General features: G+C 42.0%; 1 protein-coding gene across 1 annotated transcript in view; it reads left to right on the forward strand.

Moving 5' to 3' along the window:
• Positions 1-16,501, forward strand: part of plekhm2 (pleckstrin homology domain containing, family M (with RUN domain) member 2) — a 67,035-nt gene extending 50,534 nt beyond the window's left edge. Inside the window, 5 exon segments of the mRNA XM_068017368.1 lie at positions 2,122-2,167; positions 2,169-2,282; positions 6,870-7,049; positions 8,697-8,807; positions 9,287-16,501. Coding sequence (XP_067873469.1) covers positions 2,122-2,167; positions 2,169-2,282; positions 6,870-7,049; positions 8,697-8,807; positions 9,287-9,424 — 589 coding nt within the window. The 3' untranslated portion in view covers positions 9,425-16,501.
• The last annotated feature ends 1,367 nt before the right edge of the window (positions 16,502-17,868 follow it).

The raw sequence follows: 17,868 nt of genomic DNA on the forward strand, positions 1-17,868 counted from the left end.
TGCTGTGGATAAAGGGGAACCAGTGGATGTATTGTACTTAGATTTCCAGAAGGCATTTGATAAGGTGCCAGATCAAAAGTTATTGCAGAAGATAAAAGATCATGGTGTAGGGGGTAACATATTTTCATGTATAGAAGATTGGCTAGCTAACAGGAAACAGATAGTAAGCATAAATGGTTCTTTTTCTGGTTGGCAAGATGTAACGAGTGGTGTGCCACAGGGATCTGTGTTGGGGCCTTGACTTTTTACAATTTACTTAAGTGACTTAGATGAAGGGACCCAAGGTATAGTTGCTAAATTTACTGATGACACAAAGATAGGTAGGAAAGTAAGTTGTGAAGAGGACATAAGGGGGCTACAAAGGAATATAGATAGGTTAAGTGAGTGGGCAAAGACCTGGCAAATGGAGTATAATGTGGGAAAGTGTGACATTGTCCATTTTGGCAGGCAGATTAAAAAAAGAAGCATATTGTATAAATGGTGAGAGATTGCAGAGCTCTGAGATGCAGAGGGATCTGGGTGTCCTAGTGCATGGATCGCAAAAGGTTAGTATGCAGGTACCACACGTAATTAGGAAAGCTAATAGAATGTTATCATTTATTGCGAGGGAATTGAATACAAAAGTAGGGAGGTTATGCTTCAGCTATACAGCGTATTGGTGAGACCATATCTGGAGGACTGTGTACAGTCCTTATTTAAGGAAGGATGTAAATGCGTTGGAGGCAGTACAGAGAAGGTTTACGAGACTAATACCTGGAATAGGCGGGCTGTCTTATGAGGAAAGATTGGACAGGGTAGGCTTGTATTTGTTAGAATTTAGAAGAGTACGAGGCAACTTGATTGAAACACATAAGATCCTGAGGGGTCTTGACAGGGTGGATGTGGAAAGGATGTTTCCCCTTGTGGGAGAATCTAGAACTAGGGGTCGCTGTTTAAAAATAAGGGGTTGCCCATTTAAGACGGATGATGAGAAATTTTTTCTCTGAGGGTCGTGAGTCTTTGGAAGTCTCTTCCTCAAAAGGTGGTGGAAGCAGAGTCTTTGAATATTTTTAAGGCAGAGGTAGATAGATTCTTGATAGGCAAGGGGGTGGAAGATTATTGGAGGTAGGTGGAAATGTGGAGTAATCAGTTCAGCCATGAACTTATTGAATGGCGGAGCAAGCTCGAGGGGCTGAGTGGCCTACTCCTGCTCCTAATTGGTATATTCGTATGTAAACTAGGAGGGGCAGCTGAATCTGAGGAAGCACATCAGGAACTACAAAAGTAGTTGGATCAAAACTATAAATGGATGGACCAACGGGCACTTCATGAATGGTGTTGAAATAAGAATGAAGTTGAGAGGTCTGGAATGCTTAATTAATTTGTTACTCCAGTCGTTGCAGAATAGCAACCAATAAAGCCAATTGAATACTGAATTATATAACCAAAGCATTTGGATGTCCTACTCCAGTTAATGTTCTGACCAGACCACAATTTTGAGTATTAGTCACTGAGACACGAGAGAGATTCAGCCATGGAGACAATGCAGAGTAGAGCCACAGGGCTGATCCCTTATATCAAAGGCACTCACTAATGAGAAAAATTAGGGAAACATGGGCTTATTGGGAGGAGACTGAGAGGGGTCCTTATTGAAGTATATAAATTAGGACAGAAGAATGTGGAATACTAATTTGAACTAAATCCTGACCATAGGACAAGAGAGCCTCACGTTTAAACTAGCAAAAGGCAGATTTGGGAGTGATGTCACAAAGTGATCAAAATATCATATGGACTTCCAGGTAATGTAGTGGAGGCAAAAACCTTGGAATTATTGAAGATTGAAATTATTGGAATTCTAGTTGGATGAACCAAGATTGGCTGAATGGCCTCCTTCACCTGTGTTTTATCTTGTGATCATGTGAATTGAGAGAAGCTATTTCAGCACCGATTCTGGTTTATTAGACTTGGAGAAACAGAAATTTATTTGTGCATTTTATGTCTTGGTCATTGAAAGGAATTGGAATCCCTGCAGCAAAACTAGTAGAGATCACTTGGAGGTCTAAATATTCTGTTCGTCCCAGTTTGTTTGTTTTAGCACAGTCATACAGACTCTGAGGGAGCCTCTTGCTGTTTATGTTGTAGTGGAGAGCAATGTGGAGGCTGTCGAAGGTCCAACACAACTGAGCGACCCCCACACATTCCAGGTGATTCTGACAGAGCGCCTGGCTTTGGAACTGAGTGCTGAGAATGAAGAGGAAATGGCTGACTGGATGCAGCACCTCTGCCAGGCAGTGTCAAAAGGGGTAAGTGAGCTTGTGCTGCAGTGAGATCCCAGTCACACACAGTCCAAAGAAATTTCCTAGGATTGAATAAGACTGTATATTCCATCCTTTATTTATTGGTCTTCATTCCGTAGCACTGTCTTGATGCCTTTTGTAACTGGGAGCATGAGGTATTCTATTTCTACCTGCAAATAACTGTGCCTTCTACAAATGGGGATTCTTTTTTCTTACTCTCCAATTTTCTCCTGAAGGTTGGAATATAGTCCACAGGCACTGGCCATCCTCCAGTATCTCACACTTATGGCTATTTTACATTATAAACCCAAATAGAGAATGTTGGCATATTAGACCAAGTTATCACAAGCAACCTTAACTCTGTCATTGTCCAATGCCCAGACACTTATTGTTTCATCAGGAATCTTTGGATACTGATTGGGAAGAGGATCCTGGAGGTTCTGTAAAGATCCCTGGGCACTGTGCTGGCTGAGATCAGCTAACCCAGTCCTGAGGAGGGTAGGTGTCACCCTGAGGGATATTTTAAGATTTGGGGGAGTGGGCAGATTGAGATTCTATTTTTATTTTGAAGTGACTTTTCAAGTATTTGTACTCCGTATCTGCCTTTGCTCCCCACTAAATGGTGGCACAAACATAAAATACAAAGTGCTTTGTTTTAGAACAAAGAGCAAAGAACAGTACAGCACAGGAACAGGCCATTCGGCCCTCCAAGCCTGCGCCGATCTTGATGCCTGCCGAAACTAACACCTTCGGCACTTCTGGGGCCCATATCCCTCTATTCCCTTCCTATTCATGTATTTGTCAAGATGTCTCTTAAACGTCGCTATCGTATCTGCTTCCACCACCTCCCCTGGCAGCAAGTTCCAGGCACTCACCACCCTCTGTGTAAAAAAAACTTGCCTCGCACATCCCCTCTAAACTTTGCCCCTCTCACCTTAAACCTATGTCCCCTAGTAACTGACTCTTCCACCCTGGGAAAAAGCTTCAGACTATCCACTCTGTCCATGCCGCTCATAACTTTGTAAACCTCTATCATGTCGCCCCTCCACCTCCGTCATTCCAGTGAAAACAATCCGAGTTTTTCCAACCTCGCCTCATAGCTAATGCCCTCCAGACCAGGCAACATCCTGGTAAACCTCCTCTGTACCCTCTCCAAAGCCTCCACGTCCTTCTGGTAGTGTGGCGACCAGAATTGCACGCAATATTCTAAGTGTGGCCTAACTAAGGTTCTGTACAGCTGCAACATGACTTGCCAATTTTTATACTCTATGCCCCGACCGATGAAGGCAAGCATGCCGAATGCCTTCTTGACTACCTTATCCACCTGCATTGCCACTTTCAGTGACCTGTGGACCTGTACGCCCAGATCTCTCTGCCTGTCAATACTCCTAAAGGTTCTGCCATTTACTGTATACTTCCCACCTGCATTAGACCTTCTAAAATGCATTACCTCACATTTGTCCGGATTAAACTCCATCTGCCATTTCGCCGCCCAGGTCTCCAACCGATCTATATCCTGCTGTATCCTCTGACAATCCTCATCATTATCCGCAACTCCACCAACCTTTGTGTTATCCGCAAACTTACTAATCAGACCAGCTACATTTTCCTCCAAATCATTTATATATACTACAAACAGTAAAGGTCCCAGCACTGATCCCTGCGGAACACCACTAGTCACATCCCTCCATTCAGAAAAACACCCATCCACTGTTACCCTCTGTCTTCTGTGACCGAGCCAGTTCTGTATCCATCTTGCCAGCTCACCTCTGCTCCCGTGTGCCTTCACCTTTTGCACGAGTCTGCCATGCGGGATCTTGTCAAAGGCTTTACTGAAGTCCATATAGACAACATCCACCGCCCTTCCCTCATCAATCATCGTTACTTCCTCAAAAAAACTCAATCAAATTAGTAAGACACGACCGCCCCTTCACAAAACCATGCTGTCCCTCGCTAATAAGTTTGTTTGTTTCCAAATGGGAGTAAATCCTGTCCTGAAGAATCCTCTCTAATAATTTCCCTATCACTGACGTAAGGCTCACCGGCCTATAATTTCCTGGATTATCCTTGCCACCCTTCTTAAACAAAGGAACAACATTGGCTATTCTCCAGTCCTCTGGGACCTCACCTGTAGCCAATGAGGATGCAAAGATTTCTGTCAAGGCCCCAGCAATTTCTTCCCTTGCCTCCCTCAGTATTCTGGGGTAGATCCCATCAGGCCCTGGGGACTTATCTACCTTAATGCTTTGCAAGACACCCAACACCTCCTCCTTTTTGATAATGAGATGACTGAGACTATCTGCACTCCCTTCCCTAGGCTTATCATCCACCAAGTCCTTCTCCTTGGTGAATACTGATGCAAAGTACTCATTTAGCACCTCGCCCATTTCCTCTGGCTCCACGCATAGATTCCCATCTCTGTCCTTGAGTGGGCCAACCTTTTCCCTGGTTACCCTCTTGCTCTTTATATATGTATAAAAAGCCTTGGGATTTTCCTTAATCCTGTTTGCCAATGACTTTTCATGACCCCTTTTAGCCCTCCTAACTCCTTGCTTAAGTTCCTTCCTACTGTCTTTATATTCCTCAAGTGCTTCATCTGTTCCTAGCCTTCCAGCCCTTACAAATGCTTCCTTTTTCTTTTTGACTAGGCTCACAATATCCCGTGTTATCCAAGAACATGCTGGTCCTGGATTCTAATCACCTGACGTTTGAAAGACTCCCACATGTCAGATGTTGATTTACCCTCAAACAGCCGCCCCCCAATCTAAATTCTTCAGTTCCTGCCTAATATTGTTATAATCAGCCTTCCCCCAATTTAGCACCTTCACCCGAGGACTACTCTTATCCTTATCCACAAGTACCTTAAAACTTATGGAATTATGGTCACTGCTCCCGAAATGCTCCCCCACTGAAACTTCGACCACCTGGCCGGGCTCATTCCCCAATACCAGGTCCAGAATGGCCCCATCCCTAGTTGGACTATCTACATACTGTTTCAAGAAGCCCTCCTGGATGCTCCTCACAAATTCTGCCTCATCCAAGCCCCTAGCACTAAGTGAGTCCCAGTCAATATTGGGGAAGTTAAAATCACCCACCACTACAACCCTGTTACCTTTACATCTTTCCAAAATCTGTCTACATATCTGCTCCTCTACCTCCCACTGGCTGTTGGGAGGCCTGTAGTAAACCCCCAACATCGTGACTGCACCCTTCCTATTCCTGAGCTCCAACCATATTGCCTCACTGCATGACCCCTCTGAGGTGTCCTCCCGCAGTACAGCTGTGATATTCTCCTTAACCAGTAATGCAAATCCCCCACCCCTTTTACATCCCCCTCTATCCTGCCTGAAGCTTCTAAAGCCTGGAACATTTAACTGCCAATCCTGTCCTTCCCTCAACCAAGTCTCTGTAATAGCAACAACATCATAGTTTCAAGTACTAATCCAAGCTCTAAGTTCATCTGCCTTACCTGTTATACTTCTCGCATTGAAACAAATGCAGTTCAGACCACCAGTCCCGCTGTGCTCAGCAACATCTCCCTGCCTGCTCTTCCTCTTAGTCCTACTGGCCTTATTTACTATGTCGTCCTCATTTACTTCACTAGCTGTCCTACTGCTCTGGTTCCCACCCCCCTGCCACACTAGTTTAAACCCTCCCGAGTGATGCTAGCAAACCTTGCAGCCAGGATATTAGTGCCCTTCCAGTTTAGATGCAACCCGTCCTTCTTGTACAGGTCCCATCTGTCCCTGAAGAGAGCCCAATGGTCCAGAGATTTGAAACCCTCCCTTCTACACCAGCTGCTCAGCCACGTGTTTAGCTGCACTATCTTCCTATTTCTAGCCTCACTGGCACGTGGCACAGGGAGTAATCCAGAGATTACAACCCTAGAGGTCCTGTTTTTTAACTTACTACCTAACTCCCTAAACTCCCCCTGCAGGACCTCATCACTCTTCCTGCCTATGTCATTGGTACCGATGTGTACCACAACCTCTGGCTGTTCACCCTTCCCCCTTCAGAATTTTTGCTTGTCTTGCCCTGGTCAACTGTTGGGGACACACTAGAAATGCAGAAAGGAGTTAATATACTGATCCTGAGCACTCTGGTAGGTCTATAGTTAATGTAACATTTCACTCTGGGTCACTTGTGCTCACTGCCTGTGCAGCTGCAGACATTTAATGATGAGGGCACAAAACAATTTCTTTGGTCCCTCCTGCTTTATCCAGAAGCTTGATTCCTTGCAGCAAACAACTTGGTATTATCTGCCATTGTTAGTTTTCCAAAGGCTCGATACTTGAAGTACCCACGAACCCATCTGTGCACCAGAGACTATGTGTACATCTGCTGTAGTGAGAATGACTTCTGTGTTAATTAACAAGCAATTTGTGGTGTCATTAGTAGCATTGTGAATGTGTGCCAACTGCTGTCACAGAATCCATGGTGAATTTGATCCTTTGAGTTGTAGAGAGGAGAGACTGACTGATTCTAGACTCTCGCGCCCTGACTCTGATGCTGTTGTGTTTGCAGTTGAGTTATAGTCATAGGTTCCCTATTTTTATGCTTGCTGTTTTAGTATATTAACTGTTGTGTTGTCAGATCATTCCCCAAGGTGTTGCACCCTCTCCATGCATCCCATGCTGTCTTGTTGTGACTGACAGAATGGTGTTTACGTGTCATGAGGACTCTCAGACCAGCTTCTTCCGGTTATTGGGCAGCACTGAGCTAACTAGTGTCAGCAGTGTCTCCACCAGCCCCAGCAGGGAGTACTGTCTGATGGTGAGTAACAGTACAACATCCTATATTTACTAACTTCATTGTTAGAAAATGTTTTGTTTTTGCAAATTTTGTTCCTGAAGGTGCTCACTGTTGCTGGGCTACAGTTCCATAGGTGTCCTGATATTCCTAGTCTACAGTATGGTGGGTGGAGTAAGGAATTTTAATCTAAAGGACAGTGGAGCGATTTCGGGGGGAGCTAATCCTTTCTTTACAACTCTGAAAACTATATCCAAAATTCCAAAAGTCTTAAGACTATGGCTCCAGCTCTGCAGGTCACTGTTGCGTCTGCACGTTGTTGAAGCTGTAAAGCCTGTGTTGGGTCAGTTGGTGCAGTGTAAAGGCCTGCTCGGGTCTGCAAAAAAAAAAACCCGCCCCAAGCCCAACAGAACCACATCCGGCCCGAGTTCTTCCATTTTTTTTCCCACGCCCAACCCAACCATCAGTTAACTTACCTTCTGTTTTTCACTTTGTTGCTGATCTGCCCAAGCTTAAAATAACTAAGAAAACCACCTTTCTAGTCCAAAAATTAAATTAGCATTGGAGCCATTTACCTGTGATATTGTGTCCGACCCGGCCCTACCCGAGCCCGAATGCCTGACCTGGAAGTGCAACCTGACCTGACCCGAACCCGACACATGTCGTCGAGTCCCATCAGGTTCGGGTCGGGTAGCAGGCCTTTAGTGCAGTGTATAGAATAAAGGGACAGATCCTGATCATTACAGCTTTGTATATTTTCCTTTCTAATGCTCCTGATCAAATAAGAATAAATTCTGACCTATAATTGAGCAATGAGAGCTGGCATGCAACTTTCCCCATGACCCCTGCCTGTCTGTAACCAGCTGCTGGGAGTGCAGTCCAAGATCACTTCCCTTCCTCCCAGATGTGAAGCACCTGGTCTCTACTCTGCTGTAGTTATGATCAGAATGCACCATATTAGAAACTACAAGCAGCCTGCTGCATGGTACAGTGCACTGGGGCTTGAAGGCATCATGGCACTATACTCACTGGTGTTTTTAATACTCATTATATCGGTGAGGCCCTGCCAGTGTAATTGGTGCAGCCAAATGATCCAATTATGATTGTGTTACATTAGTGATAATTACTTTAAGGAAATTACACATGAGCAGTTTTACTATTTTGCCTGCGGATGTCAGAAGACAGAATATATAGGCAAGAAATGAACTGCATTGCTGGTTTTTACAGGCCAGCTGAGAGCTTGGTCAGCACACAACCAGAACCAACTGGCAATGCCAGCAGTAAGCAACCCCACAATAAATAACTGCCAATAGTTTGCTTCCACAGACAGAAACATGGAAAGGAACATAACAGAAGTAGGACATTCAGCCCCTCGCCTGTTCCATCCTTCAAATAAATCATGGCTGATCTGTATCTCAACTCCATTTATTTGCTTAATAGGAGAGTGTATGCCAAAAGAGAGCTGTAATATAAATTGGGTATAAACTCCTGTTTTTCCAACAGTTACAGAATACCTTTTTGAACATGCACTGTCCTTACCCTATTCATAGGTTTGGATTATGCCACGCCACTGTCTGTATTATCGAAAATCAAATATATTTTAAAAAGCTAGTTGATCACCTCTTGCACTTTATTCTCCTTCATTCCATTGTTTCTCAAATTGTGTTCCAGGAGCTGTCCGATGATCAGAAGTCTCCTCCCTGGTTCCTGTATTTCAGTTGTTCACAGGAGCTGCAACGTTTTCTTGCTGCGTTAAATGGTGCTTGGAGGAAGATCTACCAGGTGAGCTGGAAATGTACAGAGTACTTAACCTAACTGAATCTTTGCTCACCACTGTTGACAAATGTAAATAGCAACAGTTCAATTGCCATTGCACGTTCCCTTATTAGTGGGGTGATCTCCTTGTCCTTCTGTGGTCATCAAGTTTAAACTATCTGCCTGGAGCTCCCCTGATGACAGCAGATTAATGAAATATGTAGTGTGGTATTGAACATTAAAAACAGAGAATGTCTCCAATCCTGCCGTATATCGAGTTGTTGGCTGATAGTCATGATATTGGGGGCATTCTCAATTGCCCCCACTCTTGGGTTTGGGGTGGAAAAAGTCAGCTAGGGTTCCTGTTCATGATTGCTATTCCATTATCTCCTGCTGGAAAGTGCATATGTATGGACTTTGGATAAAGATAGGATTAGACTTGATGTGATACTTGCTTTCTTTTTTCCTTGGTGATTGCTGCACTTAATGCTGATTCTCCTTTTCAGGTGGATCTACCTCGGAAACCACTTCAGGACCCCTCCATTCAGAAGAAGTGCGACGATGCAGTCCTGCTTATTCGGACCATGTGGCAGCGAAGTGACAGTCTATCCCGAGGACGTGCTGAGCGTGATCCATGGTGTTGAACGCCTTGGAACCTTGGCTGTATGGTGCGAGAATGCGGCAGGCATCGCTCACTCGCTTGTTGCGTCTCTGGATGTTGCATGTAACTCGGCATGCAATGTTACTGGGGGTGTAGAGAGGAACACTGGCATACAGGACTGTAAAGGAAATGGCACCAATCCAAATCTACCAACTCACAAGTCTTTGAAAATGCCTCAACAGTGTCAATAATTGGAAAGGGTGGGGAGGAGGGAACAAGATAGATCTTGACTGAAAACCTGCCTATTGAGCTAGGTAACAGATGTGCTGTTTCCCAACTCCAGATTATGAAACATCTGCATTCTCAATGCCTCTTTTTTATTACTTCAGTAAGACGCATTCAGTGATAACCCATCAGAGCTTATGTTCTAACTGCATGAGAATTTTTCTGAATCAACTATTGGGCAAAACATATTTTCTCTTGGAGAAGTGAAAGGACTAGTGTACGAAGACTGAGGGAGCCTGGGAAACACTTCTCTCTGAATCACTGCCTTGTGCTTCTAATATGGAGCAATGTGATCTTGTCAGTGTCGTTACATCCCAGACTCTGAACGCCTACCTTGAGCTTCAGTTGTCACATCTGTCTGAAAGTTTTAAGGAGTATTTTTTTCAGTTGCTACCCTGGTGTCAGTAACTAAAAAGACTGGGTATCATCTGATATGTAACCATCTGCATTGGGCCTTTCCAGAACATTAGAAAATCATTTTTATAGACAGTGCTTTTATTAATAGTTATACTATTTAGATCTGACTGCACATCAGCCACTTTTCAATGGCATTTCTTAATGTTTAATCTGTAAATAAGTTTAGACTGCGTGCACCCCTGAGGTCAGTGTCTATAATAGCTCAGTTTGTGATCTCCTTCCTGATAAATGGTGAATCCTGTACAAGATAGTTTTCATGATAATGGGGACTGTGATCCCTATCTTCAAATCTGGCGAAGCAATGACTGCAACCTTTCCTTTAAGACCGCAGAATGTAACTCTCTCAAATACTGTTTAAATGTAAATCTACAATGAGAGATTGGACTGGGTAACATCAACATCAGGCTTTAAGCCGCTTTACTTCTCAGTCAATTAAAAGGGGTTGGATTTTCCCAGTATATATCTGAAAAATTGTAAGAAATGGCAGGAAGGAAAGGACTTTAAATCTGTAACTCAAGGTAGATGCTGCAAACAGTATTTTGTGCATTTTCCTAAACAGTTCAATCAACTAAAGTTGCATTTCTGACCTGGAAGTAGCTCCACTGCAGAGAATGTAGGTGGTGAAATCGTGTGCAAATGACGTAACAGCACGTACTACTGTTTAAGAACCTCTTGCAGGACAGTAACGTTTACAGCAGCATGTCAGTAAGACTTCCTGATAGCTTCATGGGTAAAGGTATTGACTGCTGTGGCACTAACCCATACAGGCTAGAAGGCCCAGGCCTGTGCTGACCTAGCAAATCTCAGTGCTGTTCTCAACCAGTTATCATCTATGTAGTATAACCATATTAAGCTATCATACTCTCTTACTGCCACTAGGTGCTGCAAATACACTACAGTATAGTATTCATTGTCGTCTCCCACCACACCTCCCCCCGCCCATAACCTAGTGGTAGTATCTCAGTGTTGCATTAACTTTATGTAGTCTATCTCTGTTCTTCAGCTCACCTGAGTATTCCTAGTTCCTGTGAACCCAGCAGCGAATGTGGATACTGTCTTCATTTTTCCTCTTGTAAGTTACAATTCCTGGATTCTGGAGAGATGTTGTAATGTGCAGTCTGTAAAGGGGTATTTGTGATTTGGGCAGTTAAGAGTTTTTCAGTTTAATGGAAACTCATCTCTGTCTGCTAGTATTCTAATCATGTACAGTCTCCTGTCTGAGCTGTACACCTGGATTATATTTCACTCCACTGGTGACAACAGTTGGCAAATACTAAACTCATATGATTGACCACTCTAATGAGCTACTGGTGCCTATACAGTCATACCCACCCAGAGTTGACAGCAACGGAACCAGTGCCCTTGGAAATCTGTATCCCAGCAGAGTCCGTCCTCACAGACTTGATATCTTAGTATAAATACATTCAGGACAGGAGAATTCAGAGAAAACTAGTAGTTATTTCCTTTATAGTCATTAATTCCTCTCACCAGACTGTGTCTAACCTTCCCCTCCCTCACTGTTTTTAAATAAAACATTAGTGGCATTCCTTCTGAAGATAGTTGAGAAATACTTAATTCATAATTTTTTTTGCAGTCCTGCTTAAACCTGATTAGTTAAATCAGATGATCTTTCAATACACCAATCAACTGAAGTCGAACTGCAAATCCTGTACTTCTGTTATTTTTTGCCCATTAAGTTACATGTTGCAGTCAAAGGGGCCATGATGCAAAGAGAACATTTATAATAGCAGAGATCCTAAGCAGTTCATAATGATAGGTTATTTTTTTAAACACAATCGCAGCTATTTAAAATGCAAGCACTTCAGCCAGTATGCATAAGCATCTTCCTCAGGGTAGAATGGTAGAGAAAAATATCCTGGATTGTGTGATGGAGGAACCTTTTTTAGATGGACAAGTAGGATAGGTTGAATGACCTTCCTCATTGTACCTGTTTGTTCTTGTGTGAAGCCTTTAATTCATCAACTTAACTATTCCCAATGATAACCACCTGTGCTTCAGTGTTATACAGCTCAAAGTGCCTTCTCAAGACTCTATCCAGGACTGGAAAGACAGAATGTAGAATTGTACTGCTGGATAGTCTGCACCATTCACAGCACAAACTTAACACCTACTGATGTCCTGCAAATTGGGGTGAACTGGACCTGATCATGTACAATCAACCTTCTCCTTTGACCATGACAAGCAAACAAAGCTGTGTCCTATCTGGACAGGTTTTTGAACTGTGTAGTGTGTCTGTGGGTGGTCTTTTCCTGATGCTATGTTTTTAAAGGCAAAGTAGTCATCCTGAACACAGCAGCCAGTCACTAAATACCACAGAGCACAGCAAATGAGTGATGAGAGCAACAAACCGTATACAATTAAGAGTAATAAAGGCATTAAAAACTATAAGATTGATAACTGTTCCACAGAGAACAGTCACAGTTAGTATAATGTTGAATGCAACAACATTGGATGTATTGAAGGATTGCAGGCTGTTGAGTTGTGAACACTAGACCGTAAGTCTTCCAGAAGCCTGCAAGTGCAGAAATATTACAACACTCCTGTGAATGCCTGATATGAGTAATACATCTGAGCATCACTTAGATGGTTTGTAAAATTAAACACTATTAGTTGCCTTATTTTAAAAAGCTGTAGACTGCACCATCTCTTTGTAAAACCCCAGTACTCTGCAAAAACTGAGCAAGGATGGGTTAAGAACAAAACATGGCCTGCTGCAATAAGCAATGTCTTTTTTAAATCTTGCATCTGACATCAGAGTAGCAAAAATACTCATTCTAAATTCCTGTAGTTGATGTATTTCACAAACAGATGGGAACTTGAATTTGTGCTTTCAGCTGTTCATTTCAATCTTATCAGAATGAAAGGCTTTAGTGATCAGAAATAGAATGCAGTTTTAAAGCAGGATGTGTCAGTGGTGCTGTTTTTTCATTTGCTTGCAGTGATTGGGGTCTGATTCTGATACAGAACTTGCTATAAATTTAGCAAATGTTGGCTTCTCTTTTTAGGTTTTACTGTAACTGGATTCCCTCAGAGGACTCATCAACCAGTGTAAGTAAACCTTGACATCCCAAATGTAAAGTTTTTAGACTTTTCTTTTATTCTGACTGTATAATGTTGAAAGCTGAATGTCAGACTTCACCTATCCCACCCAGTGGTTCAGCAAGTTTAAACATTGAGTAGCTGAGCCACATGGATTAGGATGATCCCTGGTTCATACTCGGATGGCTGATCTCTAGGATGGCAGTAGGTGCACAAGAGTTTGCTTCAGTGTCAGAGGATTAGGGAAAAATTAGCTGAGGTTTCTATTCCAGTCTAGTGCTGGAAAAGAGTGTGTGCGCAGATCTTGATTGAGGACCGAATCTTGACTGTACTCTAGTGACCTTATTGATGTTTACTGTCATGCCTACTGGCAATTGTATCCAGAAGTGGGTAAACACTGCCCATAAAATTGCACCCAGAACCAGATCAATGCTGGCACCCACAGAACTGTACCTAGTGACGAGTCTATGTTGGCACCTATGGAAATATATCCAACAATAAGTGTATGAAGCATCCATGGAACTGTACCCAGCTGACTCCATGCTTGTATCCTTGGAATTGTGCAACAAGTTAACACCTTCATTCAGCTTGACTGTGGTGGTGGTCTCTTTTCTGAGCTAGATTGTGACTTCAAGGCCTACTCCAGGGCTTGATGACATAACCTGCACTAATATCCCAGTGCCGTACTGAGGAGTGCTGCATTTTCGGAAGCTGTCTTTCAGATAAGATGTTGAATCACTACACCCACATGCTAGTTCAGATGGAAGACACTTTTCAAACAAAAACAGAGGTGTTCTAGTGTCATGAGCAGGAATTATTCTGAACCAACACCACCAAAACTGATTTAACTGGTGATTTATCTTCTTGTTTGTGGGGCCACACTGTGTGCTAATTAGATGCTGTTTTTACCTACATAACAGCAGTGACTGTACTTCAAAAATACTTAATTGGTCATGAAGCTCTTCGGGACATCCTAAATCTAAGGATATAAATGCAATTTCTTTCCTCTTTTAGGCAGGGAAGTTAAAGTTGGCAGATAAAAATGAAAGAGGAAACTACACAAATTGTTGTAGTGTGGAGATTCCTGGATAAGAAACATGTACAATAGGGTAGGAGGCTAGTATTCTATTACACTTATTACTAATGTAATTGGTGCACCACATACCTACAATTATTTTATAAAGGTCAAAAAATAAGAGGAAAAATGTTAATATTGGATCCAGTCTGTGATGGGTTCACCAGGTCTGGGGTTGGTTTGCATACCCATTGGGCCAAGATCTGGTTAGGATATTTGTGGCAGGGTTGAGATCTTCTAACGTGGGGATGGACCATATGGTCACGAAGGGTGCAGTTTGTACTCTGTCCATATGTACACAACCAACCACTACATGTGCAATGTACAGTGTTTAAGATTGTAATGTCTTTTGCTTTACAAGACTGTTTCTCTTGTAAGAAATTTATGTAATGCAGGCTGGCCAAGTCCTCCACTGTGAAACCTTTATACTGTGGCATTGAGAGTGTCCATGTGCAACTTTGGTTGTAATTTGTGGTGTGTGTGTGATACACACCCTACTAGCTTGGCCCATGCTGATTTGTTACTGAATGCACTCATTGAGTGAAATAGGCAATCCAATTGTCTGCTGATCTTTTTAATGAGATTTGATTTTATTTGCTTTGTAGGTTTTCCTGTAACTCATCTAGAGGTCAAAGTTTAACTGACTCTAGAAGTAGAAATGTCCACAGTATATGTTGAACCAGTGTGGACTACGTAATTCTGTTCAAGTTGAATTATCAATGCATTAGAGTAAGGTTTTCCAAGACCATGAGAAGATGAAAGTAAGCTAGTAATTTTAAAATATTTTCACATGTTTTGTAAAAAGGGAAAGGTTGGTTTCCTGTTTTAGGAAGTGATGGTGTCACTGTGGTCCCAAATGTTTCTGGTTGTGATTACTTTGGGTTACTAATTACTGAGATCCATTAGTAGGATAGTTGCTGCTATTCTTGGTGATCTTTGCTCTGCGCTAAGGTGCACAGCTAATTTGTTGATGTGAGGATCTTTTACTCTATAGTTTGGATCAGGGACTGTTCAGAATCTTGCAGAGTTGAATCCAGACTGGCTTCGTTCCGTATAAAATATTTTGCTATTGCCCTTAAATTCTCCAGTGTGTTGACTTGAGATGTGTTAAAGTTACACCTTTACACCACCTGGGTAATGGATCCTTCAGTATGTGATCTAAAGAAAGGTACATTCTGATACTTTCAGATGAGTGCTGTGTAATCGGTTTACAGTAAAAAAAAAAGTTACATTATATACATTGTATTTAATAAAACAAACTATTTAACTCTGCCTTGGATGTAATCCATTATCTACAATCCTCATTTTTAAAAATCCCTCCTTAAAACCAGAAGTTGAATGATCCTGGATTTGCTGTATCTTTCAATATTGAGAGCCTTATTAATTTAGCTAGAGCATTATGTGCTGTAGCTAATAAATTCCACCCACCCAAGCCCTCAATCCTAGTATAATTACAGTAACTTGAGAAACATGGTGTGGCCTTGGTGTGAAAATGTTGCAGCATGGAAACAGCAAGTCTGGGAATGGCAGTTGATTAAAGTTGTGATTAAAACCATTGTTTACTTTTAAAACAGAAAATTGGAGAGAATCACAATGTAAACCCCAAAACTCCAGTAATACATCTGAAAAAATCTCATAATTCTAAATTAAAAAAACAACTAAATTCAATCACCATAACACAGCGGCTCTGGTCATGATAAATTAGCCATTTTCTCATTGAAATTGATTGAAACTATTAGATCAGTCTATCTGGCGCAGATAGATATATCAAAATTGGTCCCACCCCCTAAAAAAGTTGAACAATATAAATGTGTATTTTGCCAATGATTGGGCGTAAGTATTGTCTCGGGCACTGGCCAAGGAAAGCTCACTTGGCTCCGTCTTCCTGCTATTGATCTACAGATTTTTACACTTCACGTTTTCCCTGCTGTTGCTATATTACTCAATGATATTCGTGCTGGTGTGGAGTGTAGTGAGGTGAAACAGAAATAGACTGGATGAGACTAATGCTGATCATCTATTGATATCACTAATATTGAATGTTACAAATTTTGATACCTAGTTGAGGCATAAATAAAAGGACAGGTCTTTAAGGAGAAATTTCACTACTTGTACAATGTACTCTAACCTAATGGTGTGTATATTAATGTTGGAGCAGCCTTTAGGTACCCCAGTACTGATGCTTATCAATGCATGTTTCTGTGTTTGCACAATGTAAATGCAGTGTTTATTGTATATAATTTGATGTAAATAGAATGGAATTAATAAAAAGGTATTGGTCTCCTTTTTCTTGTCTGTCTAGTCAGAGAAATGTTCTACTTTTTTTTAGGTCAGTTTCCATGCATTAGACTTGATATACAACTAAATTAATTTTTTGGGAAGATTCTGAGCTTTTTTTTTAAAAAAAGAGCCAAGTATGGCCTAGGCCCGTAGTTGGGACGAGTGGTTTGTTACGGAGTGACATTCTGCAACAAATGCTGTGAATTTCTATACTTGCTCTTACTGTCCATACCCATCCCTAATCTTTGCACATAAAAGTCCCGGAGGTAGTGAAAATACCAGTGTGTGGGACTAGATGGTGCAGTGGGCTAGACACTGACCAATTTATCAATGAGACTTGGATTCAAATCCAGCCCAAAACTAATCGGATGAAAGTCTCTGTTGGCTGTAAGAATCTCCGAGCTTGAAGACTTGATTCCAGTTCCTACTAGTTGTGGACCTATGCGACAAAAGCCTTCTAATTCTATACTAACTGACAATCTCACCGATTGACCGATTTTCACACGCTGGTGTGGAAAATGTTATAATGCAATAGAGGTATTGGGGTGGAGATGTCAGTGTGGTATTGAGGAAGCGTTACACTGTCCCCGAAGTGCTGTAACCTGCAAGACTATGGACTAGGTGCTGGAAAGTGGGGGATTAGGTTGGGCGGCTGTTTTTTTCAGCCAGCGCAGACACGGTGGGCTGAATGGATTTCTTCTGTGTTGTAACTTTTCTATGGTTGTGCCATGCCTGACTGGGGCTACTTGATACTGACCAGGATGCCAGAACTTATAAAAGTTCAATACTCAGCACTAATATTTAACATGATTTATTAAAATTGATATTGACAATGTTTGAACAGATCTGCAAACTTAATGAATTACTTGCCATGGATATAGTGCATTGTGACGATGGGAGGAACTGAAGAATCCGTGATCTAGGTTACATCAAGTTTGGTTTTTAAAAGCCTGTAATAATAAAAGGAAAAAAGACTGAAGATCCATTAGAATAAAACCAGAAAGGATATTTGTGAAGAAAGGCTTGAAAAGGTGGGGCTTTTTTCCCCAAGAATCTAATTGCGGCTATAAAAATTCAGTTGTGTTGAGGGTAAATAGTGTGGCTATCTCCGTTGGTTGGTGAATTGGGCAACTAGAGGACTTAAATTCGGGATTATTTTAAAGTAAGAAGTTGGAAATATTTTCAACAATTATTAAAACACGGAATTTAATTATTCACTTAATTAACCTAATCTCTGTTCCAGTAGCGACAAATTGAGACCCCCCTCAACATTTAGTGAAGATTCACTGAAGCAATAAGTATTTGACGAGGAAGAATTGGGGGGGGGGGGGGATTATGGCGGAGACATTGCATTCGATTAGACTAGGCAG

Source organism: Heterodontus francisci, chromosome 37, assembly GCF_036365525.1.
Source record: "Heterodontus francisci isolate sHetFra1 chromosome 37, sHetFra1.hap1, whole genome shotgun sequence".
In the NCBI taxonomy this organism is placed as follows: Eukaryota; Metazoa; Chordata; class Chondrichthyes; order Heterodontiformes; family Heterodontidae; genus Heterodontus; species Heterodontus francisci.